The sequence below is a fragment of the Triturus cristatus genome, chromosome 9 (assembly GCF_964204655.1).
Source record: "Triturus cristatus chromosome 9, aTriCri1.1, whole genome shotgun sequence".
NCBI lineage: Eukaryota > Metazoa > Chordata > Amphibia > Caudata > Salamandridae > Triturus > Triturus cristatus.
Window position 1 is genome coordinate 341,147,790 of NC_140592.1, and position 27,052 is coordinate 341,174,841.

The 27,052-nt window shown below is 45.0% G+C and overlaps 1 protein-coding gene across 2 annotated transcripts in view; it reads left to right on the forward strand.

Annotated features, from left to right (window-relative positions):
* Positions 1–13,546: 13,546 nt before the first annotated feature.
* IFRD2 (interferon related developmental regulator 2) overlaps positions 13,547–27,052 on the forward strand; it is an 80,103-nt gene continuing 66,597 nt past the window's right edge. The window contains exon 1 of one of the 2 annotated variants that reach the window (XM_085625091.1): positions 13,547–13,774. In XM_085625091.1, the coding sequence (XP_085481217.1) occupies positions 13,726–13,774 (49 nt within the window). In that variant the 5' untranslated portion in view covers positions 13,547–13,725. The remainder of the gene's footprint in view (positions 13,775–27,052) is intronic. The other variant, XM_085625090.1, reaches the window with a different exon arrangement.

A 27,052-nucleotide genomic window follows, 5' to 3' on the forward strand; every position in this document is an offset into this window, starting at 1 on the left:
ACAAGACAAAACAAAGAGTCGACATGTCACACATCCCTGTGTGCCATGCCCACTACCTACACTGCCCTGGCATACATCAGCCACCCCTCCAGCTGGGTGCCCTATGCCAGTGGGGTGGGCACAGGAGCATGATCCCTGTGCTCCTACAGTACCCAGGCCCATTCCTGGGCACTGTAAGTGCAGTGCTGCCATTTAAGAATACATGGTGCTGAGAGCTCATCAAACACAAACTCCACAGCACCATAATGGCAACACTGAAGACTGAGAAGTTTGGTATCAAACTTCTCAGGACATTAAACCCACACTGATGCCAGTGTGGGATTTAATGTACCAAGCACCACAGAGGGCATCTTAGAGATGCCCCCTGAAACCTAACCCACAATCCACATCTGGACTGAGAGGCTGCCTAGGCTGCCACACAGCAGACATGTTGCTGGACCCCTGGGTAGGAGAGCCCCTGCTCTCCTGGGCCTGCAACAATGCACATCCTGGGCAAGGTGCTAGGTCTCCTCCCCCAGGATGGACAGGGGGAAGCTTCAAAGGGATGTCGCCTCTGTGAGCTTCCCCAGGGCACATGCAACCCCCTCTCTGGCAGGAAGCCTGGCCGGAAACCCCAAATAAGGACAGGGGATGTGCCAGCCTGCCAACCCCACCCCTCAGGTGGGGGGAGGCGAGGTGAAGCACATCTCCAGTCGCTCGCCATCTTGAAGATGGGAGGCCCTACCCAATCAGGACTAGGTTACTGCCCCCCTCCCACAGGAGAGTGGCAGAATAGGGGGTGTACCCACCCCAGGACAGGGACCCATTGGTCCCTGCCCTTTACCTACCTGTAACGCCCCTAAATCTAGTATTTAGGGGCACCCTGAACCTTCCTTCTCAGATTCCAGATTCCGAACTACAGAGAAGAGCAAGAAGAAAGAAGACCTGCCCTGCAGCTGCTAAGAAGAGGAAGACACCAACTGCTTTGACCCCAGCCCTACCGGCCTGTCGACCCTCGAACCTGCTCCTGCTCCTGCTCCAACCCAACATCTCTTGTGGCCAGCAACCTCACAAACCCCGGAGGACCTGGCTACCTTTTGGCTCTAAGCACCTGGGACTCCCATGAGTAGAGGCTCTACTCAAAATCTGCTTCTAATCCCTGGCATCAGCCCGGAACCGCGAACGCTTCACACTCTGCACCCGTCAAGCCTGGCCTGTGCCGGAGTGAACAAAGACCACGAGGACGACCCCACGGCGACTGTGACCCCGAGTTCGGCACCCAAAGACTTCCCTCGACGCTCCTGACGACACCTGCAGCCTCAGAACCAGGTGCCCCCCCAACCGCGATCAACAGAGGGTAAGATTTCCCGACATCAAAAGGCACCCCTGCACCAGGTGCCCGGTGGCCCCCTGTGCCCAACTCCTGGGTACCTACCTGTCCTCCAACTACCCAACTTACCTCTCGAAGTGGTGGTGGCACATGAAGAATCTTCGTCCCCGAGCTTGCAGTCTTTTTCTAAACCGGAGCTTTCCCACTGAAATCAATTGAGCGCCCGAAGGCTCAAAAGCACCCTGCACCCAGCCGCCCGAGTGGCCCTGGCAGTGTAACCTTTGCACCTATCTACATCCCCATTTGCCCTGAGCAAGTGACCAGGACCCCAGCTCCCAAAGCCGCGTGGCCTGCTAGTCAGCAGCCACCAACCAAGGGCCCCCTGCCTCCCATAGGATAACATTGGGCCGAACTCTCTCTGTCTCAGCACCCGGCTGCCCCTGTGCCACTGAGGGTGTAACAACTGTACCTACATGACCCTGGGAGACCCCTGAGTCTATGCCCAGAACCTTAACTCTACCAGTCGAGTACTTACCTTAAAGCCGATAACTCAACTTTCTCCATAGGGTAACATTAACTCTGCCAGTCGAGTACTTACCTTAAAGCCGATAACTCAATTTTCTCCATAGGGTAACATTGACTGGTTTCTTCTGAAATTTCTTTTTAGTGTGGAGTTTTCAAAACTTAAAATATTCACCAAAAATCAACTGAGTAACGAAAACGAAAATACTCACCTGCTCTTAGGTGAGCTCCTAGTGCTGGATCTTGGTGCCCAGCACTGTACTTACCAGTAACCCAATTTTCTTCCATAGGAAATCATTGACTGTTTTTCTGTGAAATTTCTTCTAAGTGTAGATTTCTGCAAACTTTAAATATTATTTAAAAATTGTACAAATTCTGAAAACGTAATTACTTACCTGTTTTGGATAAAGGTCCCAGTACTGAGTCTAGGCACCCAGTACTGGATTACAAAAGTAAGGAGAACATACTATACCTGCAACTTGAATTTTCTTCCATGGGGAATCATTGACTGTTTTCTATTAAATATTTTCAAAGTGTCAACTTTTAAAATAGCAAAATATTATTTAAAAATCATAACAGTAACTAAGTCGACTTTTATCACTTGTTCCTAAGAACTGACCCAAGACTGAATCTAGGATCCAGTCCTGGAATTACAAAAGAAATCCTGAAAGTAATCTATTGCAAATAACTTGAAACTTCCATTGAACTCAATGAATTATTGTGTTTAAAATTGTGTTGCCTATTGCAACAACCTGTAACTTTCTACAAAAGCCAATTGCATATAGCGAAAGTATTTATCTAAAGCATCTCATTCTGAGAAAGTATATTTTGATACCTATTGCTGGTTCTAAAATAAAACAAGCATATATTTTTTATATATAAACCATTGGCCTAGAGTTCAGTTATTGAGTGTGTGAGACCATTTGCTGACTGAGTGTGTGCAACAAATGCTTTATACTGTCCTCTGATGCTGCCTTACTGCTCTACCAAGCTACCACTTTAGAGAGTACGGTTATATCTAACTTTAGCCTCTGCCAAACCTCTGGGGACTGTGGACTCTGTACACCCTGTACCTATTTGGGAACAGTATATACAGATCCACTTTCTCACAATATTACACAATGTGTTTTACAGCTGACATATTTACCCTTGATGCTACTTTATGAGTTGAAACTGTGACTGTACAAACACAGAACTTTCCCAAAATTGCATTAACCACCAGTTATCTTACTGCTAATATAATCCCCCCAAAAATTGCTGGGCACACAAAGCTCTCTGCAGAAGGTCTTAAACCTATCAAATATTTTCAAATGCAGCCTCTTTGTGGCCAATTAAGTAAGGTAGAACAGATTTGCTTTCACATTTGTCCTTGTCAATTTATTTGCAGCTAGTTTTTTTAAAAATAAATGTATAGGTTGACTGTCAGACATTCCTTTTCAAGCTTCACCCCTCGTGACTCAACCCCCTTTCCTCTGCCACACCTTCACCCTCAATTTATCGGTTCCCCGGTAACTTGTTTCCATTGCCGGCACTGAGCTCGACACAAAAACCGGTAAATTTCTGATAAGCAGGGACATCTACCACGCTAGTTTTGCAGCAGTTTAAGTGTCTTTTTTGGGGCTCCTCAATGCTAAAAGGGGGTGTAATTTCTGATATTCCTCTCTTTACATTACTTTAATTGCTGGACAGTGTCACTGAAAGACCTGATTGCTGCCTCTGCACCCGGCACCACTGCTGAGGGGAAACTACAATCCCCAGAGGGCTCTTCGGCTGGCACGCCACCAACAACGCTGCCCTCACGCGCCAGGAGGAGTATTTAAGCCCTGGAGGCCTCCCACAGCGCGGGAGACCTGATTGCTGCTTCTGAACCCGGGACCGCTGCTGAGGGGGAACTACAGTCCCCAGAGTGCCCTGTGGCTGGCATGCCGCCGATGACGCTGCCCTCATGTGCCAGGAGGCGTATTTAAGACCCAGAGGCCTCCCGAAGCGCGGGACGCACGCGGGCATGCCCGTGCCAAGGGCAGGCCCGTCATAGCCCATCATATCCCGGAGGAGGCCAGGCTGGACTACCCCCCTGACACTTACTGCAAACTTCCGATTGAATTGACGTTTCCAAATAACACAAGGTACTGTGCCCTTGGTAGCACGTAACTGTGTTCCACCTGTTGGCCCCGTACCATTTATGGATTTTTATTCTGTTTTTATTCAGAGCCCCTTTCTCTTTCTTTTTGTCTGTAGAATTGTTTGTGCCTGGGATGGGAAAGCATAAAACTGCAGAGGGTGGTACAAGCGAAATTTCCGCCCAAAAAGTAAAAAGGAAGCAAAAGACAATGAGCCCAATGGAAGATGGGGAGGTACTCGACCGCATAGATGACCTCTTGGCTCAATGTGAGGTTCTTCTTAATCCTCCCAGCTCCACTTCCCCGCCCAAATCTGCCCTTGGGCAATATTCATCAAGTCCCACACCTTCACGCCTCATACCAGCTATGTTAAAAAAGGTGGAGCTAGGAATAAAGCATCTGACAAGTCCTCTTTACAACATGCCAGGTCTGACTGCGGGGTCAGAACTATGCTACCTACCATGGTGGATCTGTATTTGTTTCCTTGTCACAATAGTTTTCCACCATTGTTAGAACAAGTAGATTTAGAGGAGGCGCCTGATACTTTAGCTAGTGTGGTCAAATCGACGAGGCCAGCGACTGGAACAACTAGGTTACTGACTGACACATGCCCAAATGCGTATGCCCTCGTACCCGATAGGATAGCTATGAATCCCAATAGGGCCGCAGCCAAACGTATGGTTAGCCCATCTAGAAACTCAGCAACCCAAGCTAATGAAGCCACCACACAAAGACCGTTAGCATGTCAAATAATTGACATACCCAAGGAAATTTTACAACTTAAAACAGTTGTAGGCAACTTTGCAGCCTCCCTGAGCAAGGTTCATACTGATGTTCAGAGCATTCAGAATCAATTATGGGCACAAACAGCCACACAGAAAGATTCCCAGGGGGGCACAAGTACCATGAGGCAGCCGAAAGGGGACTATACCAGTCATAATCCAGGAAGGCTAAGTAGTGATCCTATAGACCGGACCCCTATCATTGCTCCATTCACTAACAGTTATTCTAGTTATGGTAAAGGGGTAGGCCAACTCATGTCAACTCATGTCAGGTAGAGCAAAACTTGATAATCTAAGTAATATTGAAAGATCCAGGATAGGGCCTGTACGCCACTTAACAAACCACACCCAAGTATTACCTAGCACACACAAGAGTACAGATATAAGGAAGACAATCTATCTAGTTAACGTCCCAAAGAATCAATCTATGTCACAGACAGAGGACGAGTGCTCCTTAATTAATAAATGTACCCACTGGATACAGAGAGTGAGAGGGTGCAGGTCCATCATAAGGGAAGATATAATTGGGGCTAAAAGGCTACCTGATCTGGGAGGGCCAATGGACACATATGACGTGATAGTGCTCACCCTGACGCACCGTGATTTGGTGGAAAACTTGGTGGCCTTTGATCTGCGCACTGAACATTTGGTTAATACCAAAATACGCTTTAAGTATAACTGCCCAAAATTGCCAGCAGAAATAAGTTGATCATCTTGTGCAGCTCTGCAAAATAATGGGTCCCCACTGAATGAGACCTATTGAAAGTCAACCCCGCCCCCAGTAGCCCCCAAGTCCCGGGCCAATGTCTTAGTACGGGCCATAATACACCCCCAGTCGTACCATGCTGAAAACCTCTTAGCAGAGGAAGCCACAGTAGAAAATCCGGTGCATGAGCTAGATCACACCGCAAGGCCCGCTGCTCCTATGATTGAGCCTTTACCGTCCACCAACTGATCACAACGAAGTCTATCGATAGTATCATGGAATATTGCTGGATAGCGGTCTAAGGGAGTGTCCTATATTTTATTGTATTGATCTTTATAGAACTTGTGATATATGTTTTTACGTAAACTGTTTTTATGACATTTTTGTCGAATACAGCTTAAGTTGACTTGACTTGAAAGTGTCACGTGTTTGGCAGCAAATGTCAGTCATACGCTGAATCCTTCGATTTGTTCCTCGTAAGCAATCTGAAAAATTGGCAGCTGCTCTCAGGCCAGCTGTCCTGATTTATGGGCGAAGCAGTGAAATTCTTGTTTTTGAGCTAAGAAGTATGTCATTTAGCTTCCTCTCATTTAAAACTCCCACCACTCCAAAGCATTTTAAATGGGAGTCCTATTCTGCCAATGCATTCTCCGGGGCCGGCGCTAGGCATGGGCAGCGTGGGCAGCTGCCCAGGGCCCCGCGGCTGCTCGCAGCTGTGGGGCCTCGCACCTATAAAGACATCAGAATTTCTAGGCCCAGGGGGCCCCCTGAGAGTTTATATTTTTTCTTTTTTATGTCAATCTCCCCTGCTGGCCCGTCTCTGTGGCCCTAATGGCTGTATCTGCATGTTCATGGCAGCAATCAGACAGGTAATTTGAGTGCCCTTGCCTGTGAAGTGGCCCTGCCCCTGTATGAATAAAAGACAGAATATCCTGCAGGGACACAGATAAGAATAGATTGGCGATGGCGGCGCATCACAATGGAAACTGCTCACCGAGGACAAGTGGAAAGGGAGCAGAGAGGCGAATAAAAGGGGCAAGACAAATGGAATACAGTGGGGGGGGAGCAGATAGGTGTGTGCGGCATTGAGACAAGAGGTGAACACAGAGGAGCAGAATCAGCCTATAAAAGTGGATGGAGCAGGGTTTAAAGTCTGCTGGGTCACTCGAGTCTTAGACCTGGTAGTAAATTAAAATGGACATTCAAAAGGGGCCCTATATTCATGTCCTTAACTTTGCCTGCAAAAACACTGATCCAGTGTCTGCACAATGAATGAAAGCTCTGAAAAGCAGGCGATGAGAAGGGCCCGCTCTCCATTTTTACCATCACCCTCAGAGGGAAAAACCAAATCTTAACTCTGCAGCAGTGGCATCCCTCGCTACCTTTAATGCAACCTCTTTGAGACTCGGTATAGTTCTTTCACAGTCTCATAATTTCAGAAATGGAGCATTTTCAATTTTATATACAAGGAAGCTGTAGATGTTGCTTATTCATCTTATGCAACTAATAACCACTGACAAAGCCAATAGTACTGGCTTGTTCTAGGTGTAATTTTACTTGTTGTAATATTTATCTGGAGGCAATGACAGGTTTTTTCATCCCACTTAAAGCCCTGCTGTCAGGTCTGTATGTAGACCGTTTTTTGGCTAGTTGTTGACCTGCCTTATGGTCAAGTGAGCTGGTTTTTACTGTTGATTTTTATGATAATAAAGCAAACATTGCCTGCAGCAAACTCAAATCAGTGCAGTCCTTCTATACCTTACAAAAAACATATACAGCAGGTGTTCACAAGTTGAAAACTGCACTGGTTTGCAAACATGGGACACTATTCTAGCTAACCAACTCCCTAATGGGGACCCTTTTATTTTGGTACAGAGGCCTATTTTCTGTCCCAGTCTGATGCTGCATGTTAGGCAGGGCCACTGGAATTATGCGATTGTGCGGTGGCGGCGATTTCTGCATAATTATGCATTTGACGCATTTTCCACATAATCCAACAGCTGCTGCATAATCTACGAATTTTAACAACAAAATTGCTTTCTATCTCAAATGGTTCAAAAGTTACTAAAAATGCAGCAACACGTCTTGCCGCATGTGGGAAGGCCCTTTGAAAAGATGGAATAGTCAACTTTCTGTTTCCCACTGCTACATTTGGGTGTTAAATTGGTACTAGTGGGGTCCAACCACATAATCCAACAGCTGCTGCATAATCTACGGATTTTAACAACAAAATTGCTTTCTATCTCAAATGGTTCAAAAGTTACTAAAAATGCAGCAACACGTCTTGCCGCATGTGGGAAGGCCCTTTGAAAAGATGGAATAGTCAACTTTCTGTTTCCCACTGCTACATTTGGGTGTTAAATTGGTACTAGTGGGATGCAACCAGTGCACAGTGTTACCAAGTTTAAAAATGGCAAAAAAATGAAGTAATACTATTTCAAAATGTGCCGGATTATGCTGCATAATTTGCCTTTTCTTGCCACATAATTTACTCACCATGCCACATAATTTAACCCTCTCCTGCCACATAATTCCAGTGGTCCTGTTGTTAGGGTTATCGATGGCAGTAATGTTGTTCCTGTTTATATTTCCCATGCTTTACTGAATCTTGCATTCCCCAAGAGTGCTAGCTATTTCCAGCATGTGTGTTTGTGTATTTTATTTCATAGCATATTACTCTTGGATGATGCACCCTTTATACTGAGTCGCCTCCAGGTGTTTATAACAGGTTACAGTTGAGCACTTTGGAGTTGAGCCTGCAGGCTGTACAACTTTCACACTGTGCTTGTCTGTGGGTCAAAAAGATGTTCAGATTACATGACCATTCAAAATATGGCCTCTCTGCAGAGCACAAAGAGCAATGGTCCTGCATTGCAGTTGTGATTCTATGCAAGTGTGTGTGAAGGAGCTACTTATTGGTCAAAATAACAAGGTGAAAGTAAAATCATTTATTGTAGTTACTCATTTAGCTTAAACTGCTAACAACCATTGACAAAACCCAGTCATGGCCGGCATAAGTTGGCTGTGGCTGTGTTTTGTCAATGGTTGTTAGCTGTTAACTGTGGGGGCAGGGGGTAATTTTAATTTAAAGGAAAAAAAATAACTTTCTTAGCCGGCCCGATCAGATCCCGTGTCGTATCTGCTTAGGGGCCTCACATGTTCCTATTCTGCCTGGGGCCCCACATATCGTAGAACCGACCCTGGCTTTCTCTAAATCGAATTTAGGTGTTCCCAAATGTTGCCATGAACAGCTTACGATCTCCATTACTTACAGTAGTAATTACAATAGATTTAAACATTCCCATCAACTTTAATTAAAAGATACACATACAACTTTCCTTACCTTCCCCCTTCCCTCCCCCTTTCACCTCATCCCTTTCCGCTCTTCCCCATCCCCCGTCCCCTTAATTCTTCTCTTCCACCTCCCTTCTCTCTTCAACCTCCCCTCCCCCTTTCACCTCATCCCTTTCCGCTCTTCCCCATCCCCCGTCCCCTTAATTCTTCTCTTCCACCTCCCTTTTCTCTTCAACCTCCCCTCCCTCTTCCTGTGCTTCCTAACCATGTCTCCTTCCTCGACAATTCCTTCCTCGTCTCCCCCTCACTCCACCTGTTGCCTCTCCCCCTTCAATCACCGTTCATAACTTACAATACTTGTCCAGCACCTTCCTCTCTTTTCTCCCCATACTTCTGGCCTTCCTTGGATCCCCCTCCCTTCCCCCTTGTACAGTACCCTCTCCTCTCTTCTCCACGTACCTTTGGCATTCATCTAACCCCCTGTCCTCCCCTCCCTGTTCAGCCTCTTCTCCTCTCTTCTCCCCTTACCTTTGGCCTTCATTTAACCCCCTTCCGACTCCTCAACCTTCTCCTCCTATTTATGATCTCTACTCTTCCCCTCTGTTCAACACCAGTAAAAATATTTCTCTTCCCACCTCTGTTTTATCATCCTCTCCTATTGCCCACCATCTTTCCCAACCTTCAACCCTTGCTCCCCAACTCCCCACCCATTCCCCCACCCCTCCCCTCCCTCCTTCTCCCTCTGCACTTCCTCCCTTTTCCCCCTCCCCCACCCTGCCCCGTCCTCCCTCACTCCCTCCCATTTCCCGCTCATCCATATCTCCCCGTCCTCAATCACCCTCTGCTCCAACTCCCTTATCCCGTTCCCCTACCCGTCCCCCCTCACCCTCTGCACTCCCACCCTTAATCATCAAACCACCCAACACTCCGTGCTCAGCTCTCCTCTCCCTAGAAAATAAACTTGATTCTCTCATCTCTTCCATTTCCCAGCTTGTAGCGTCCATCTCACTTTTAAGCGCCAAGATGTCCCCCTTCCCTAATGCCCTCCCGAGGAGTTCCATGATCCCGCGCCCCAATAAAGCAAACCACAGTCTGTCCTCTACAGACATCTCCAACTTACTAGCCAGCTACAAGACCACCAGCATCACCCCCCCTCTACCTTCATCTCCCATTAATTCTACGCAGTGCACTATTCAGACCATCTCCTCTGTCAGAACCTACCAGCCTCCCTCTTACCGGGCACCCTCATTCAAGGATCTTATCCCTATCTCCCTTAACAGCCCTAACACCCCCATCACTAAAACAGTTGCGTCAGAGCTGCACTGCTTGCTCCACAACTGCAGATCTGCAATCAAACATAAATTGGAAATTTCTGACATTATCACCCTCCAGAATCTTGACATGTTCTTCCTCACTGAGACATGGTTTAATGACTCCTCTCCTACTTTGTTTGATCTTCTGGTACCCACTGACTACTCTGTCCTCAGAAATGACAGATTAGACAAAATTGGGGGCGGTGTCGCTATCATCTTCAGGAATTCTCTTCAAATGAAAGCCTTCCCTACCACCCTTTTCCGTACATTCGAATGCCTATCCCTAGACCTTCAAATACATCATGGCTCACCCTTTAGATTCCATGCCATCTACCACCCGCCAGGTAACTGCTCTTCCTTTGTGGAGGAACTCACTGACTTCATCAGTGACCAATTTTCTCAAAGTGACAGACAGATCTTCCTGGGTGACTTTAATCTCCATTGGGGCTCTTTGGAAGACTCGGCTGCCAACAAGCTTGCCACCTTTCTCTCAGCCAACGATCTCTTCCAACATTGCTCTGAAACCACTCATTCCAAGGGCTCAATTCTGGATCTTGTTATATCCAAAGCAGACCTGCTGACTACTGCTCCCCCATCCATGTAGACTGGTCTGACCACTTCCTCGTTCCCTTCCGTTTTCATCTTTCGCACGTGATAACTCTCGGCCAACCTAAAAGAGCTACCACCTGGGTCCGCAACACTAAAAACATTGATTTTGACACTTTTTGTGACTCTGCTATGCGGTCACTTCCTAGACTTGACCCTAACGTGGAAGTCAACGCTCTCACCACTCAGTGCCTCTCAGTCCTAGCAGTTGAAATCGACAATGTCGCTCCACTCCAAAGCAAAAGGAAAAGACACACCCCCTCAGCACCTTGGTTCAATAAAGCTCTCTACAATGAAAGGAAAAACCTTAGAATCCTGGAGAAACATTGGAGAAAATCTCCTTCTACCTTCAATCTCTCTCTGCTACGTTCAGAAAGATCCAAATACCAGAACCACATCTTCCATGAAAAAGCATCCCATTTCAGATCCCTCCTTGACTGAGCCAAAAACAGACCCAAAAAACTCTTTGACCTCATCAAAAACCCAAACTGTTCTTCCCTAACTACTAAGCCCGAGGACTCCACAAAGAAAGCAGCAGATTTCGCCATTTTCTTTGATGAAAAGGTCAAAGCACTGGTGGATCAAGTCGCCCACCCCACCCCCTTTGAGGAGCGGAAATCCTTAGTCACCTGGCAATACTTTGACGTTATCTCGTAAGATGACCTCCTCAAATGCATCCTTGAAACCAAACCATCCAACCACTCTACTGACCCCATCCCTAGCATCATCGCCATCGATTTCTACACCCATACTCTCTCTTACTGGACCGGGCTAGTTAATCTCTTCCTCTGTCAAGGCTCCCTCCCTGTTGCCCTTAAATCAGGACAGGTTACCCCTCTTCTAAAAAAAACCTCCGCTGATGCAACCGACCTCAACAACTTCCGTCCTATCACCAACCTCCCTTTTCTTTCGAAAATCACTGAAAAATGTGTTGCGAAACAACTTTCCCTACATATTATGGACAATAATCTCCTCGATGTTTTCCAATCTGGCTTCATCCAAAATTGCAGCACTGAAACAGCCCTGCTGCAAGTGATTGATGATGCGTTGCATATACTCGACTCCGGGGAATCTTGACTTCTGATTCTTCTAGACCTCTCTGCAGCCTTTGACACTGTTAATCATAGCACCCTCCTCAACACTCTTCAACAGAGAATGGGATTGGATGGCACAGTGCTTAAATGAGTTGCCTCTTTCCTCTCAGACAGATGCCAAATGATTAAGATAGTGAACAGTCTTTCATCTCCATTGGCTGTAGGTCAAGATGTCCCTCAAGGTTCTATCCTGGCACCCACTCTGTTTAATCTCTACCTGGAACCTTTAGGGAACCTCCTAAGCAAATCTGGGATCCATTACCATCTTTATGCGGATGACACTCAAATCTACCTCAAGGTGTCTTCCGCACATGATCTCTCTTTACTCGACTCTACTCTCAACTCCATCCACAACTGGATGTTAGCTCACTCATTCTAAATCCTGCCAAAACTGAATTCCTCCTCCTTTCGACCTCTCTCTCACCTCCTCCTGTTCAATCGTGGATGGATCAGCTGAACCTGCTCAACAACAAACCAATCATTGTCGACAGCGCTAAATCTCTAGGTGTCTTTCTTGACAAAAGACTCAACTTAATCTCCCACATCAACTCTATTGCCAAGAACGTACGGTACCAGTTGCGCCTTATATGGGGGATCCGTCGGTTCTTCCCGGAGAAAGACTTAAAAACCTTGGTACAATCGCTGGTTCTCTCAAGACTGGATTATTGCAATTCTCTTCTGACGGGCCTACCCAAATCCCACCTCTCCCCTCTCAAATCCATCCTCCATTCAGCAGCTCGCTTCATTTCAGGGTCTAAACGAAGCGACCACATCACTCCTATCCTGTCCTCTCTTCGATGGCTTCCGATTGAGGCAAGATCTATTTACAAAACTGCCTGCATCACACACAAAGCCTTGCACACGTCCTCCCCTTGTTACCTGGCAAATAAATTGAAATTGTCCGGAGGCTCTCGACCTTTTCATAATGCGGAAAAGCTTCTGCTTGAGCCCCTCCCGTCTTCAAAAGGGAAAGATCGATGGCACAATCCTTCTCAGGCAATGCGGTGAGAATATAGAACTCACTTCCCCCATTGCTCCGTGCCACCTCCTCTACCCGGATCTTCAAAGCTGAACTCAAAACTCTTCTCTTCCAAAGACACTTTCAGAACTAATACTTTCATACTCCGGCCCCTCTTGGAAGTTCGCTCTTCATTGTAAATTTGTATTTTTTCCTGTGCATTCCTCTCCCCTGTGTGCTGTGTTGGATTTTGTGTTTGTGTACCCTTCATTTTTAGTATGTGTAATGTTATATTCTGTACCACTTTTCTCTTGTAACGTAACTAGCTCTATTGTACAGCGCTCTGACACCTTTGGGTAATGTCCGCGCTTTATAAAAATGCACTAAATAAATAAATAAAAACACGTCCACAGGTTTCTGTTGCATTGTCACAGATACGGCACAACCTGTATTTAGCTGCAACGCCAGCTTAAGCAGCAGTAACTTTGTTTCTTGTTTCTTGTTGTTACATAGTAATAAGGAACAGTCTTTCTCTTATTTCCCCAAGACCTGTCTCTTATTTCCTCCGTGCGGATGAACCCTGTTGCTCAGTTACCACAACGTTTCAACCAACTAACACGTCCTCCTGGATGCTCAATGAGTGTGCATGTGTCCTGGGAAATGTATTTCATATTGCTACACAACCCCTTCACCAACACGTTTCCTACGTCACAGGAAAACTACTTTTCCCATAATGCCATACCGCTGTCGGGCGCTAGCAAATGTGCAATTGCGCTATGCACTGTGGGAGTTATAGTCCCGCAGTGCCCTCGTGAAAGGGGCGTTTGCGGAGGCGGGACTGCAGGTTCCAGGGATCTTTGCAAGTGCGGGCGGGAGGCCGGGAGCGGGTAGAGCTCAGAGGGCGCCGAAAGAAGATGGTGTCTGAGCTAGCGGCGTGTTTCCCAATCCCTGTGCTGAGAGTGAACTTGTGGAGCGGCGGCGGCGGGGGGATAGCGCAAACTCCGCACTCCTGATATCGGGAATGCCGAAGCCTAGACGGACCCACCCGCAGGCCAAGCGGAACGGCCGGGGTGAGTGTGGAACAGTCTGTTCGATGTGGGTAGGGGAGGATAGTCAGCTGTCACGAGGCTGTGAAAAGGAAGGTATCGGGTACCTTTTAGCTGCGTGTGGCGACGCAATGATCAGAAGTATCGGATATGTGATTGGTGGGTGGCTAGCGGGCTAAGATTGGAATTATGTTCCTGGGTTTATTTAGGAAGCTCTGGTGGAGGTGCGTTTTACTGGTACAGCCGTGTGGGCGAGGTTCTGGAGTTGTACTCGGGCTCTTGGAGCGTGCAAGGGTCGAAGGGGACCTTCACGACTGGAGACTAAGGTGTCCGCGACTCTAGGAGTCCTGGAGGCTAGCCCATCCTGCTCCCAGCTGCTTACCCCGTAAGAAGGCGAAGAACCTCATGGAGGCCTAATTGTTTAGTTTAATGGAATCTAGTAAAACTCAGAAGAATGTGCCAAAAAAGCAGACTGGTCTGTGGCAAAGGCAGCAAGAAAGACCAGTCGTCTTTTAATGCCTGAAAGCAAGGCTCTCTTGCTGGTGCTTTAGCGTTGAGGTCATGTCTGCTTGGCGTAGAACTACCGGGTGCCTCCAGTTCGAAGGCTGCGAGTTTCCATACAATTTTCTTTGGGTTTAACAATTATGTATGTGTGTGTGTGTATGTGTATATATATATATATATATATATATATATATATATATATATATATATATTGGCGCTAGGGCCATTGCCTGGAGGCTGGAAGAGTAAGTACATAGTTACCCTATCGCAGCACTGTTAGTGGGAAAATTCTGTGCGTGGCAGCTGGAAATATCTGCTCCCTGTACACAGTCCCCCCTCCCCCACCTCCCGTGATGACCTGCGTTTCTGTACAGGTGGAGCTGACCTTGTGAGTTTGGTGGCCTTTCCACTTTGCTGTACTCTAATCTGAACGCTGGCTGTTTGCTTTTGTGGTGCGTATACGTCAGTTTGTTGCCCGACATTTCCCCCGAACATCTATGAACCTTTCACGAAAATATTTTGTCGATCCTAAGTAATACAGGTTAAATTGTCGATCCTAAGTAATACAGGTTAAATTGTTCGAGTTTGTTGTTGGGTATGTTTAGTCACAGACCTTTAGCATTAATGACAGCGAAATGGCAAAACAATGACAACTAAAGGATTATACCTAAATGTAAAATAGACTTTTAAAAAATTTGGCACGAAGATGCATCTTTGTAAACCCATATGGCCTACGTATGGAAACTAAGATTAACAGTCACTGTGGTTTTCCTTGTGCATTGAATGTTAAATAAAACAGCATCTGCACTGCCATTAGAAGTACGTGTCTACCTAGACTTGGCTCATATTAGCAATAAGATGACATGACCCAATACCGTATGCCTGCTTATGATAAGGGTTTAAACGCAAAATCCAACAAGCATTTGCAATGCAATAGGTCTCGCCTTTGTGAAAGTTTGATCTATTGGGGTTGCAAACGCTAATGTCCGTTTGATTTTTATTTTTTTGTTAAACAATATATCAGCAGTATTTTATAAGTAATAAAATCCACCAAGCAAGGAAAAGGTGCAGTACCACAGGCTGTTACTAGGAGTCCCTGTGGAGTTGTAAAGGGACCTCAATTAGCCACATGAGGTACTGCACCCTTTATAATTGTATTTAGGGTGCAGTACCTTCCTTTGTGTGGAAGATTTAATAAGTGGGAAGGACTAACCTGATGCAATGACCCAGGTGTGATGGGAACGGCATGTAAAGCTGGGGGGAGCGTGGCCAGGGGCGTAGGAAGGATGACTGCAATAAGCAGCGGGGGCGCTAACGTTAGAATGTAAATGCGAGGCACCGGCCAATGGAAGGAGGTGCTGGGAAGACACTATCGCAGTTAAAGGGACAGTATTATGAAAGCATGGCTTGGATCGCTTAAAAAAAAAAAAGTATGTTTTTTTAATGTGAGTACGGTGAGCCTCGCATAAAGAAAGGCGTGCGGCTGCCATGTTTTACGCAAAAGCACTGCATGGGGTGCCTTTAAAAAAGGCTTCTCTGTTTTAAAATTGCAAAATAAAAAAACAGCGCTGCTACCACATTTAATGTGGGATATGCAAGTGTTAGTAAATATTTAAAGAGCAGCGGCTCATAATATTTCGAGGAGAGGGAACAAGCATGGGCGCCAGTGAGTTCCTGAACCTAAAAAAAGCCTAAACGAAAGTGCTCAGATAGTAATAACATGACGAGTAATATCACGTGTAAGAGGGGCAGTCCTCATGGGAGGTTACAAAAGAAAACAAGCATTTGCAATGCTATCGGTCTCGCCTTTGGGACCTTATATGTATTTAACTATGCAGCACATTAGCCTGGGTGCTGAAACATTTACTGTTCTTTAACATGGAGGGAAAGTAAGCACCAAACTGCGTGACACGCCAGGTATGGGAACACGTGGAGAGAAATATTGCCTTTCAGCGGGAAATGGTATAGTCCAAAGCTCTGTTTTTAATATAAAATTGGGGCCTTTGGTGGTCATATCACAAATACAATATTTGAAGAAAAAAAAAATCTTGTCTACGGGTGCTCGTGGAAGACCATTTCTATGGACTGGAATCGAGAGAATGCTAAAGTGATTCTGGTATTTTAATGACCTCTACTGGTCGTTTTTGATCAAGACAGTTAAATAGAGGCAGTTGAACAGAAAAAAAGTCCCTAAGCGGTAGCAGGCAAGTCCTAGGGCTGATCTCCAGAGCCCACAAAGTACATACACATATAAGTATATACAAGAGGTCTCGAATGCTCGACCTAAAAAGGAAGGACTAGTGACCATATTAGCCAAAGAAAAGCAGCAATTAACAAGGGACAGTAAAAGGAGCCAGTTAGAAAGATGGGTGCTGCTTAATGCCCATATCCTGAATACAGCATGGCTTGAAGAGACAGCGCAAGCCTTGCCTATGTGAGACCTAAAAAGCTAGCTCTGTGCTTTGTCATTAGTCAAAAGGAGCAGTTTCTGCAGTGTTATTTCAGAACTCGTATGACTTTTGTAAGATTTGCTGTACATGGTATGCATTTGCTTGGCTTAAAAACTGGTTGCAACAGCCCTTTGTCTTTTTTAAATGGACAGGAGAATAGTTTAGGTAAAGCCTCATTAGTGCACATAATTCCTCTGGTCACCTACAGATGGGGTTGGGAGGTCCACATCCCTAGAGGTTTTTTCCATTTATCTTGGTTGGATATGAACTCTTCTGCCTTACATTAGCGTTTAACCTGTGCCATATTTAGAATACCCTTTCACCATCATGGTTATATCTGCCATGTCTCCTGGTTAGTTAGGGCAAACCAGAGGAGTAGTGGTACTGCCCTAGCATATTACTTCCTCATTTTACAGTACCCTGTTCCCAGAGCTGGATGATCACCTTCAGCTCTCCAGTACATTACAAATATCAGTTCACACATGTAGTTCTGTGCAGTTCACAAACCTATCTAGGAGCAATATTAATCCAATGCAACAAATGGGTTTGTATATGTGCCAGCTACCAAGATATTGCATGTACTGCAGACAAGTATTTCTGCTGCATAAGTTGCAGTGTCTATTTGATGCCAGGACCCAAAGGCTATGCCAGCCAAGTCCATCCAATCCCTGTGGTGATAAATGTTAAGATTTTCCGAAAGCAGTACTCGAATATGGCTCAATACACTCAAATGCCGATTAGCCCATGTTGATACCCAATCCCAATGTGTAGTCGGTGCTGTTCATTGACAGGGCATTGCTTCAAGACACTGCAGATTTGTGCCGAGGTGCTGGTTACTTATTGTACAGACATAGGCCTCGGACATTACTCTTCCATCTTGGTACACTTATCACTAGTATGGCAGTGTGTACATTGGCTCAGTATAAAACCACACATTGCCTTGAGTTTCTTCTTAGTCCAGTATGTAAAGCACTATCCTCGCCTGAAGCTGCAATGCCTTGGTGTATAAAACTCATAATTTGTGTGTGAAACCAGAAGCCTCCTTGCCCATGTATGAGCAGGCAATTGTCATGCCAAAGAACATATTGCCCTGATATGTTTAGCTTCGTTTCAAAGCAGACGCCAGTTGCTCCATGCTGATAAGGGAAAAATCACGAAAAATTAGTGGCGTAATTACCTGGCAAAACCCATCGGGTCATAGCCCAAATTAATGGTGCAGGTCCATAGAACTTGAAAGTAGTATGAATTATTAACCACTTATTTCCCGTGGTGGTTCATCTTGTTTTAGTTTGGTTAGAATTTAAACATTGCAGACATACTGAAGGGATTTGCTTAGAGCAGGAAATATCAAACTGTGGCAAGAGATGGTGGAAAGCTTGCTGTTTAGGAGTATGTTCCGAAAGTAGCTTGGGAGACTCATTTGTTTTCAATTTCAATAAGCTTTATTCGATTATTAAAACATAGTCGTTAAAGCACCAGTAAAACGCAGCAAATTGCTTATACAGCTATTAACAGTAAATGATTCACTAATTATAATCACATAAGTATAGATTTTCTGCAGGTTAAAACGTTCTTTAAAAACATTACAATTAACTCGGCAATATAATCTTTATCTAATAGTTGTAAAAACAGTAAAGCAGGGTGGCATTGTCTTAGACCACATTGCCTTAAAAATGGGAGAATCCATCTCTTCCTGTACAAAGAGTAAAATTTACAGAATAATAGAACATGGATAGTTGATTGAACTGATACATTATCGCATGGACAATTGCACAACGCTCTTGACCAATCATTCTGCATCGGGATCGAAATCAGTCTATGAACTATTCCCAATCTAAAACGTATCAGCAGAAATCTATTAAAATCCCCCGGGGTGCGCCTTGTATAGGGTTGGATTTTAAATGTGGTCCGAGTAAGGTGGTGTGCCTGAACAGTTACTTTATTCATCTCACTTTTCCTTTTCATTTCTTCCATGTGATATAAGCTTCTAGCTTTTAAATCTTTCCTTTGTACTGGGCAAAGACTTGTAGGATCTAAAAAATATTCAGGGTAACCTAGGCTAAACATAAAATTTCAGACATACTCAAGCCATCTGTGTGTCGCCCCATCCAACCTGCAGCTATCTTCTAAAATCTGTCTATTTAACGTCTGTTCAGAGGTCCAAATCCTGTGCCACAACAGGACTGGCTGAATTTTGCAAATATCCGTTATATAGGGCATACCTAATTCAGTGGCAGATAAAAGTGGAGGTACTCTCGGGAACCGACAGCAGATACCTAAGAAACCTGTTCTCTACAAGTTGCAGGGGTTTTACATCCTCGTATCCCCAGATGCCAGCACCATATGTTGCAGTGCTAATACATTTAGCCTTGTATATTAGCAGAAGTTCCTCTGGGGCCGCTTTTTCAACTTCCTACTAAATTTAATTAAGGCAGCCGTTGCTTTTGAGAACAATAACCTCCTAGCCTTAATCGCCTGGGTCCAAGACCCTCGTCTGTCGAATAAAATCCCAAGATAGGAAAAGGTGTCAGTGCAATCAATTTGTTTCATGCCCAAAAATAGCGGCCTGCACTTCTGCTTCCAGTCCTGCATTTCATCACAAAGGTCTTGGGTATATTCACATTTAAGCCTAAGTTTGACATAAAATTGACAAAACTACACACTAGTTTCTGAATACCCCTTGGAGTACGGGCAATTAGGACTGCGTCATCGGCATACATTAGCGCTGGTATTGGGCGTTTTCCTATTAAAGGTAGGTCCTGGCACTCCTTTTCCAATGTTCTTCCTAAATCGTTTATGTATAAGGACGCACCCCCTGCCTCACTCCTCATCACCTTCAAGTGTTCAGAACATTCCTTCCCCCCCCCCCCCCCTTGGACCCTTGCTATTGCCCCCGCATATAACTGCCTTAAAAACAATACTACAGACGTATCCACCCCATGTTTTCTAAAATTTGCCACAGTTTTTTGTGTATTACGCAATCGAATGCCGCAGTTAAATCGACTAAAGTTACAAAAAAAAGACTGCCCCGTTTGGCCTTGGTATATTTGCCTAACAATATATTTAAATTCAGACCTTGCGCCACAGTGCCTAACCCCTTATGGAAACCAAACTGTAAATCACTAATAATAGTGATCCTCCGCCCAATCTTGCAATCTAGTTAGCAGCACTCTTCCGATAACTTTAACCGTGGAGTCGAGCAAGAATATGGGCCTATAGCATGCTGGATTGGACCGCCCCCCCCTTTTTTTAAAATCGGGGCCAATATAGATACAAACCATGATGGTAAAAGTCTGGTCCTACTGCTTGCATTTATTACTTGTGTTAATAATGGGCCCCATAATTTGATGTTGTGTTTAAAAAGATTTACCGGGATGCCGTCAGGACCCGGGGCCTTCCCACCCTTGCTTTACATTATTGCCCTGTTAACCTCACCGAGATCAAAATTTAAATTGGGTTTTTTGATTAACTGAGAATTACCTGGCAGTACCTCAACTATGCCTTCAAGCCGGAAGAGGGTTGCCATGTAACTTGCATAATGTTCCAGCCATTCAATCTCTGGAATGGCTATCTCAATTCTTGCTCCATCTCCATTAACTAAAAAGGGATTATTTATGCCTTCTAAAAGGCCAAAGAGTCCCTCACCTGAGCAGCTGAATGTAACGCTTGCCAGGATTCATCTTTTAGCGCCGGTTTCCTTAATTTTAAGATCCTGTTATACTCATTTGTTACATAGTGCGTCAATCTTTCCTACCAGTAACAATTTCCCTATTTTCCTGTTAATCTCATTAAAAACAGTACCTTTGTCCCTTGATTGATGCCCTTGTGCGTGACTGCTTTGTTCCTTCTGCAAAACTAGGCATTGAAATAATCTATACATTGTTGGAGCTAACGTTTTGTAGTGAGGAGTAAAGTTGGGTGCTTAGAAGCAGCATTGTTAATCTCCATAGATTTCCCACACTTAACAGTGGTATTTTATTGCACAGTGTTAGGTAAAAATAGTTGTTCATAGTACATTTTTGAGTGTGCTAATCCAGGTACTGTGGAGCCTGTATCAAATGTTAAGAAATGGAACATCATATTTGACTAGATTGGAATAGCTATGCTTTTAAATGAATGAGAATTTGTTATTGAAAAGCCATGTTTTAAGGTGTTTCCTGAACGTAGAAAGGTCAGCTGTGGGTCTCAGTGAGGCCGGTAGACTGCTTTGGCCCCAAGGAACCCAAAAGATCTGCCTCCCATACGAGCCAGGCAAATTTTGGGAGTATGAACAAGATCGGCATTTGAGGGTCTTAAGGTCCTTGTTGGCTTGTAGCGATTGACCCATTTGTTAAGGTAGTTCGCACCAATGCCGTGGAGTGCCTTAAAAAGGATTACCAAGGCTTTGAATTTGATCCTTTCCTTCATACGTAACCAGTACAGGGATTTCAGAATGGATGACATATGGGTTCTGGGCTTGGGCCTTAGAATTGCCCTAGCCGCAGCGTTTTGCACCACTTGCAGACGCTGGAGAAGGTAGGCAGACATAGGTATAGGCTGTTGGCATAGTCTAATTTTGATGTCACCAATGCTTGAACCAGTCTTTCTACTGTCCAGAGGCAGCAGTTGGAGAATTCCTTTTAACATACGAAGTGTGCCGAAAGGGGAACCAACTAGCGCTTGAGCCTGTGGGCACATAGTAAGTGCATTTTCGATGATAATATCTAGGTTTTAGCCTTCTCCTGGGCTGGGAGGGGACAGTCGATCTGGCCACCATGTTCTCCAATTGTACACAGCGGTTTTTCCAAAAAACACCTCATCTGCTTTGTCCAGGTTACACTTCAGCTGATTTGTATTGAGCCAGTTAAATACCTTTGTGAGACCAGAATCTAATATCGTCTCCTAAGTCGTTTCATCTCGCGCATGTAAAAACCAGTTGAATGTAGTCGGCGTAGGAGATAATCTTAAAACCCTCTTTCTCAGCTAATGATGCAAGTGGTGATTAAACATTGAAGAGGGTGGGTAAGTATAGATACCTTTTCTCAGGGTGACATCTTCCTTTATAGACCAGTTTTTTCCTTTACATCTAGCCACTGTTGTGCATTAAGAGTCCATTTGCCCAATGTCAGATGGACATCATTAAACAATAGTGCTCAAGAAGCATGCTGTTTGAAGAAAGTGAAGTTGCAGCATGAACACTGCTTTAAGAGAGCTGAAAGCACTCGGAACAGGTTCACTCCTAGTTTCCCAGCCAATATAAAGGGGTGTGCTGACCTTGCTAACATATTTGTAGTGGGTCTTTGTACATCAATGTGCAAGGCTGTTCTAGAGTTTGAAAGCTGACGCGGATGTAACACATGCTACCAACACAGCAGTCTTCTTTCGCTGGTGGCTCTGCTTGCTCCCCAGGACGTGGTATCCGAAGTACTATTTGGCATACAGCACCGCTTTATTGAGGCGTACTTGAATTGGGAGCTGCACATCTCTGGAAATCATTAACTGCTTATATTTAGTTACATTTTTGTCTGGCTACAATCTGTTTGCCCTTTCTCAGCCCTCATTCACCAAATTGCAATTAATTAACTTTTGTCCTGCTCCAAAAAGATCAGAGAAAAATGCATTTGAAAAGTAGTAACCACTCTAAGTTGGAATATTGAAGTCTAGTAACAATTAAGCCCCTCTAGGAGCGGAGAAAGGGGTGCTGAGCAGGGGTTTACTCTTTTCCTTTTTGTTCACTTTCCATCTAGGCTGGTTAGTATTCTCTACTTCTAACTTATTTGTTCTGGTTACCCTCGATGTGAAGCTATTCTCTGTTCTGACGTGGATGTAGAGTTGGCAGTAGACCGGTATCCTCCTGGACACCTTTTACTGTCCGTCTTTTTATCCAAAGGCACTTTACTAAGCTGGAATGCTAAGATTTATTTGTATACAGGGTTGTGATCTACGGTTGGCTGAATTTGGGACTGAATAAAAAGGGCTCCTCGTGACTTGTTGATGCCTACTCAATTATTTTACACCAGCAAGTGATGCTTTTTTTCAGCCTCCTTTTTTCAGGGACAGGGCTGCTTTTGTCACTGTTTCGCACCCAAGTTTTTAATCCTTTTGTATGGACTGTGTGTCAGTCTACATTAGCTTACACGTCCAGCATTACAGCACTGATAAGTACTGCCCCGGGGGGCCGTATGCAGCCCTCCTGACCTTTAGACGTGGCACCCTGGTCAACAGCAGTACTGGGCTGCTGTTTACTTGAATCAGCCCTAACAACAAAAAAAAAAGCGGCAAGCATTTTTTTTTTTAGGTTGGTTGCAGTTATAGGAAGAAAGTAACTAAGGTTTCCTGCAACAATTAGCTTGGACATCTTGCTACAAACCTATGAAAATATGATAAAGCTTCTTCAAAATTCCAAAAAGAGTATTTCACTAACATGCAGTTCACCTTAGTACACCAGATTGTCCATACATTGAGTAGTTGTTTTAAAGAGATTTTTTTAAATATGAATTTAGGAAACATTCATGCTTCCTTCCACCCAAACTGACAAAATTGCAATAGTGAACTAAGAGGCAAGTTACTTGTTATGTGCACTCTTTGGGCGGCCTGGGCTGTTCTACATGGACAACATTATAGTTTATCAAATCCTACACATGAAAAGGTTTTTCGTACAGTGCACATCCTAAAGTCAGTCATGTATTTCAAGCTCCTCCTTTTATATATGATAATGAAGAAAAAGGAGGAAATTGCCTACAATCACACAAAGTGGGGATGCCGGGATTGATCCCAGGCTTTCTGGCTTCACATTATGCAATTCAGCCACTAGATGCCCATGCTTCACTTCCCTACACCCACCTTACAGTGCCCAACACCATCACCGTCAGCCACCCCCTGCCGCTACCCTGCTGGCATCAATGCTCCCCTCGGTCACACCACAGATTAACCTTTTTAGGTCTCGGCTGCGCTTGCGCAGTCTCGCTCCGAGATTTAATGAGTTTGAGTGACTTTGAGAAGAGGGGCTTGCACCCGCCCCTCTTCTCTCCTGTTCTCCATTGGCTGGCCTCTTAAATGCTGGCCAGCCACTGGAGAAGAGGTCCAGTCACTCCGTTGAAGCCCCGTCCTTTTCGGATCGGGGGGCGTGTTTTTTCGTTGCTTTTCGCAGGGCGTGTTTTTCTCTCCTCCAGCCAATGGCAAGAGGAGAGAAAAAGAAACACGCCCCCGAATCCGAAACCGAGGCTGCGTTTCTCCGAGGCATTTCTGCTTGGCCTCGGAGAAAGGCGGTGGTGTGCTTCGGTGTGCTTCTTTGTTTACTTTTCTGTGAGGTGGGCCTGTTAATAAATCAGTCGGAATGACGCGCTCCTCTTGCTATCATCCCACCGGGTTCATTAAAGCAAGAGAAATAATATGTTTTTCAGGAAAGCTCCGGTTGAAATTGTAATTCCGTCCAAGGGGTTCCTGTGCGCCGGCTTGCATGCTCCTGGCCCCGAAGGACGCGTCCGCCTCACTACGTAATGCACTGTTTCTTTTAAGATGTAAAGTTATGTAAGTGCGCGAAAGTTGTCCAGCAGATGCTGTGTGTGCCGGGGCTTAGCTACATTTATTTTTTAAATCTGCGCCGGCTTGCATGCTCCTGGCCCGAGGGACGCGTCCGCCTCACTCTGATTTCTGCATTGTCCGCCTTACGTCAGTGGACGAGAGTTACCCGCTGTAAGGAATCCCGCGAGAGTTCATAATTGTGCACTACGTAATGCACTGTTTCTTTTAAGATGTAAAGTTGTCGGCGAACGGCATATTCCAGTGTCAGTACTTGTTATCGGTGTCCCTCGTGTGCTGCCTCCACTGCCGTGTTCGTGCTTCTCCTTCCCTGTTGCTTGTGTGCTTCTCTGACTCCTTCTGATGCGCTCACCCTCCTGTGCTTTTGCCCCTGTTTTTCCACCCTCCTGTGGTTATATTCCCTAGCACCACATTGCACTCTACTCCTTGTTCTTGCTCCTCTCCGTTTGCTTTCCTCCCCATGCCCTCCGTGTTCCCCGCCAACTCTTCGTTTTTTCTTCTCTCCGCCCTCCTTGTTACTCCCTCCCATTCCCTTACTTAAGCTCCCCACCTGAATTGCGATCCGTACAAAGCTGTTTATCACCCTGTGGCTCTGTATCGGTATCTGCTGAAATTAGTAGTGTATTGAAGTGGCGTCTGCCTCGGTGCTAGAGAAAACGGGTCACATTTCTGAACACATGAGATTTTCACCCACAACACGGGGTGTCTCAAGGGAGGATGTGGCCTAACGGCCAGAGCTGACTACTTTGGGGCTGGGAAACAAGGTTCTAGTCTCGGCGTCGGCTCAACATCGTGTGATTCTAGGCAAATCACGTAATCTCCCTGTGCCTACCAAAAACGAATGTGTCCTTATGTAACGTAACTAACTGGTGCTCATATAAAGCTCTTGTTTTTATGGTATAGTCTGACAGGCCCCTTCTATATCCCGTGATTTTCTGTCAGCCCCTGTCCCCCCACCCCCTGCTTTTCCGTCTGCCCGGGAGAATTTGTATTTGGCTGCAGTAAGATGTTACGTCAGTGATCTCACTGAAGTTTGGAAAATCGCAACAAGGCGTATGTAGACAGTTTCTAAGGACATCTACAGCATAATTGTGCAGTGGCTCCTCGTCATTAGGGGGGCTTCCAGCCTTTGTTGCTTTTTCAGTCTGCAACGTTACGCACATCTGCGCTTACAGTTTCAGCAAGCATTGCGATTGTGGCTCAAAAGCTGGGATGGGCTAAAGTGATCCACTCTGTGACACGAGGGCAAGTCAGCGCTGCTGAAGCTACAACTCGAGTACATCACTGTGGCCAGTGCAGCTGGTACAGTCGTACTAGGGTCCTGTTGTGAGGAGATATCTACAGCCCAGTTATTTCCTTTAAATAAAGGTGGAGAAGGCTCCGTTGCATCCGGTGGAGACGTTTATACATGTCTTCACTGGATTATATGGTGAATTTTGGTGTGTTTTCTGCTGCTTTCTCCAGATGTATATCAGAACACGTTCTCCTAACTCGTGTCATGAGACCGCATCCGTTTCCACTTACTTGAAAAACAGCTGAAAGCCCCTCTGCTGGCTTCCAACAAAGTTAGAACCCAATTTTCGTATGATCCCAATCGCTGAAAATAGTCCCAGCCCGGGATGTCGTTTAACAATATGACAAGGCTCTCTTGCCTTCCCTTTATCGAGCGTCATGGGTGATTGACTGGACCACTTGGATTAGCACGACACAGATCTCGGAAGCTGTATAAATGCACTGTGATTCAGCTTTGTAAACCTGTTGTAAGTGGAACGACTGTTTAGAACGTCCGAAGGGATTTTATTTAGGTCAGAACTAAGACACAACTTTTGATTTTTTTTTTTTTAATTTTTTTTTTTTACAAAACATGGATATACAAGTTAATTTGCGTTTGATTTTAAACAACGATCGATTTTAATATTGAATTAAAGAAATAGCTTTAAGTGTCGTTGTAAAGCCAGCTAAACTTGTGTTCACGCTTTCTGCAGGACAAGCTTGTAACTTCCTCTTTGCCTGTCCCGATTAATTCTCGTAAAAAATCCAGCATTAAAACGTCATAAATGAGCTGATGTCATCAGCATTGTTTTCAGTGCCAGGTAATGTAGCAAACACTAGTCTGGCTAGAGCGAGGAAGCAATCTCAACATCTGCCATGTAGCATCTGCCATATAGAATCAACCGGTTTGTAATCGACCTTGTTCCCTTATTTTTCCAAAGGTATTTTGCTATATTTTGTTATTCATTGAAAATAATTGAACATATCGATTTTTTTTTTTTGCGAAAGTATGTTAAGTATTTAACATTTTTTAAAGCGTAGCTGCACCTTAAAGGCATCACCTCGAAGTATTAATATTTTAGTAGGCATTCTGAAAGAAAACAGTAAAAAAGTTAGTGGAAATATATTTACCACGAAATGGCCAAAAATGGAACTGATAAAGCAGATAGGCTTTAAGAGATGGTAAATATTTCAGATGAAGACGGCACTGTTCTTTGGCAGTTCCCGAAAGAAAGGTAGAGTTCTTTATAGGAGAAGACCATTCCAAAGATTTGGTTGCAGCTCCTGTGTTATATTTATTCAGTGCCAGAGAGGTTTGAATTTTGGGTTTCCATTCAGCTGCAGCTTCTTTATTCCACAACCCTTTTGTCTGCTGAAGACATTTTAGCCAGATAAGGTGGATTTCCCTGGTGAATCACCCCGTTTGCCTGTCTGTAGATCTTCTATTTAATTCTGCTTTGGAGTGGAAGCCAGTGTAGCTCATTTAGAACCTGTGAGATGGGGTCACATGTTCTCTCGTTGGCCAGTGACTTCAAATCTGCCTTTAGCAGAGTAG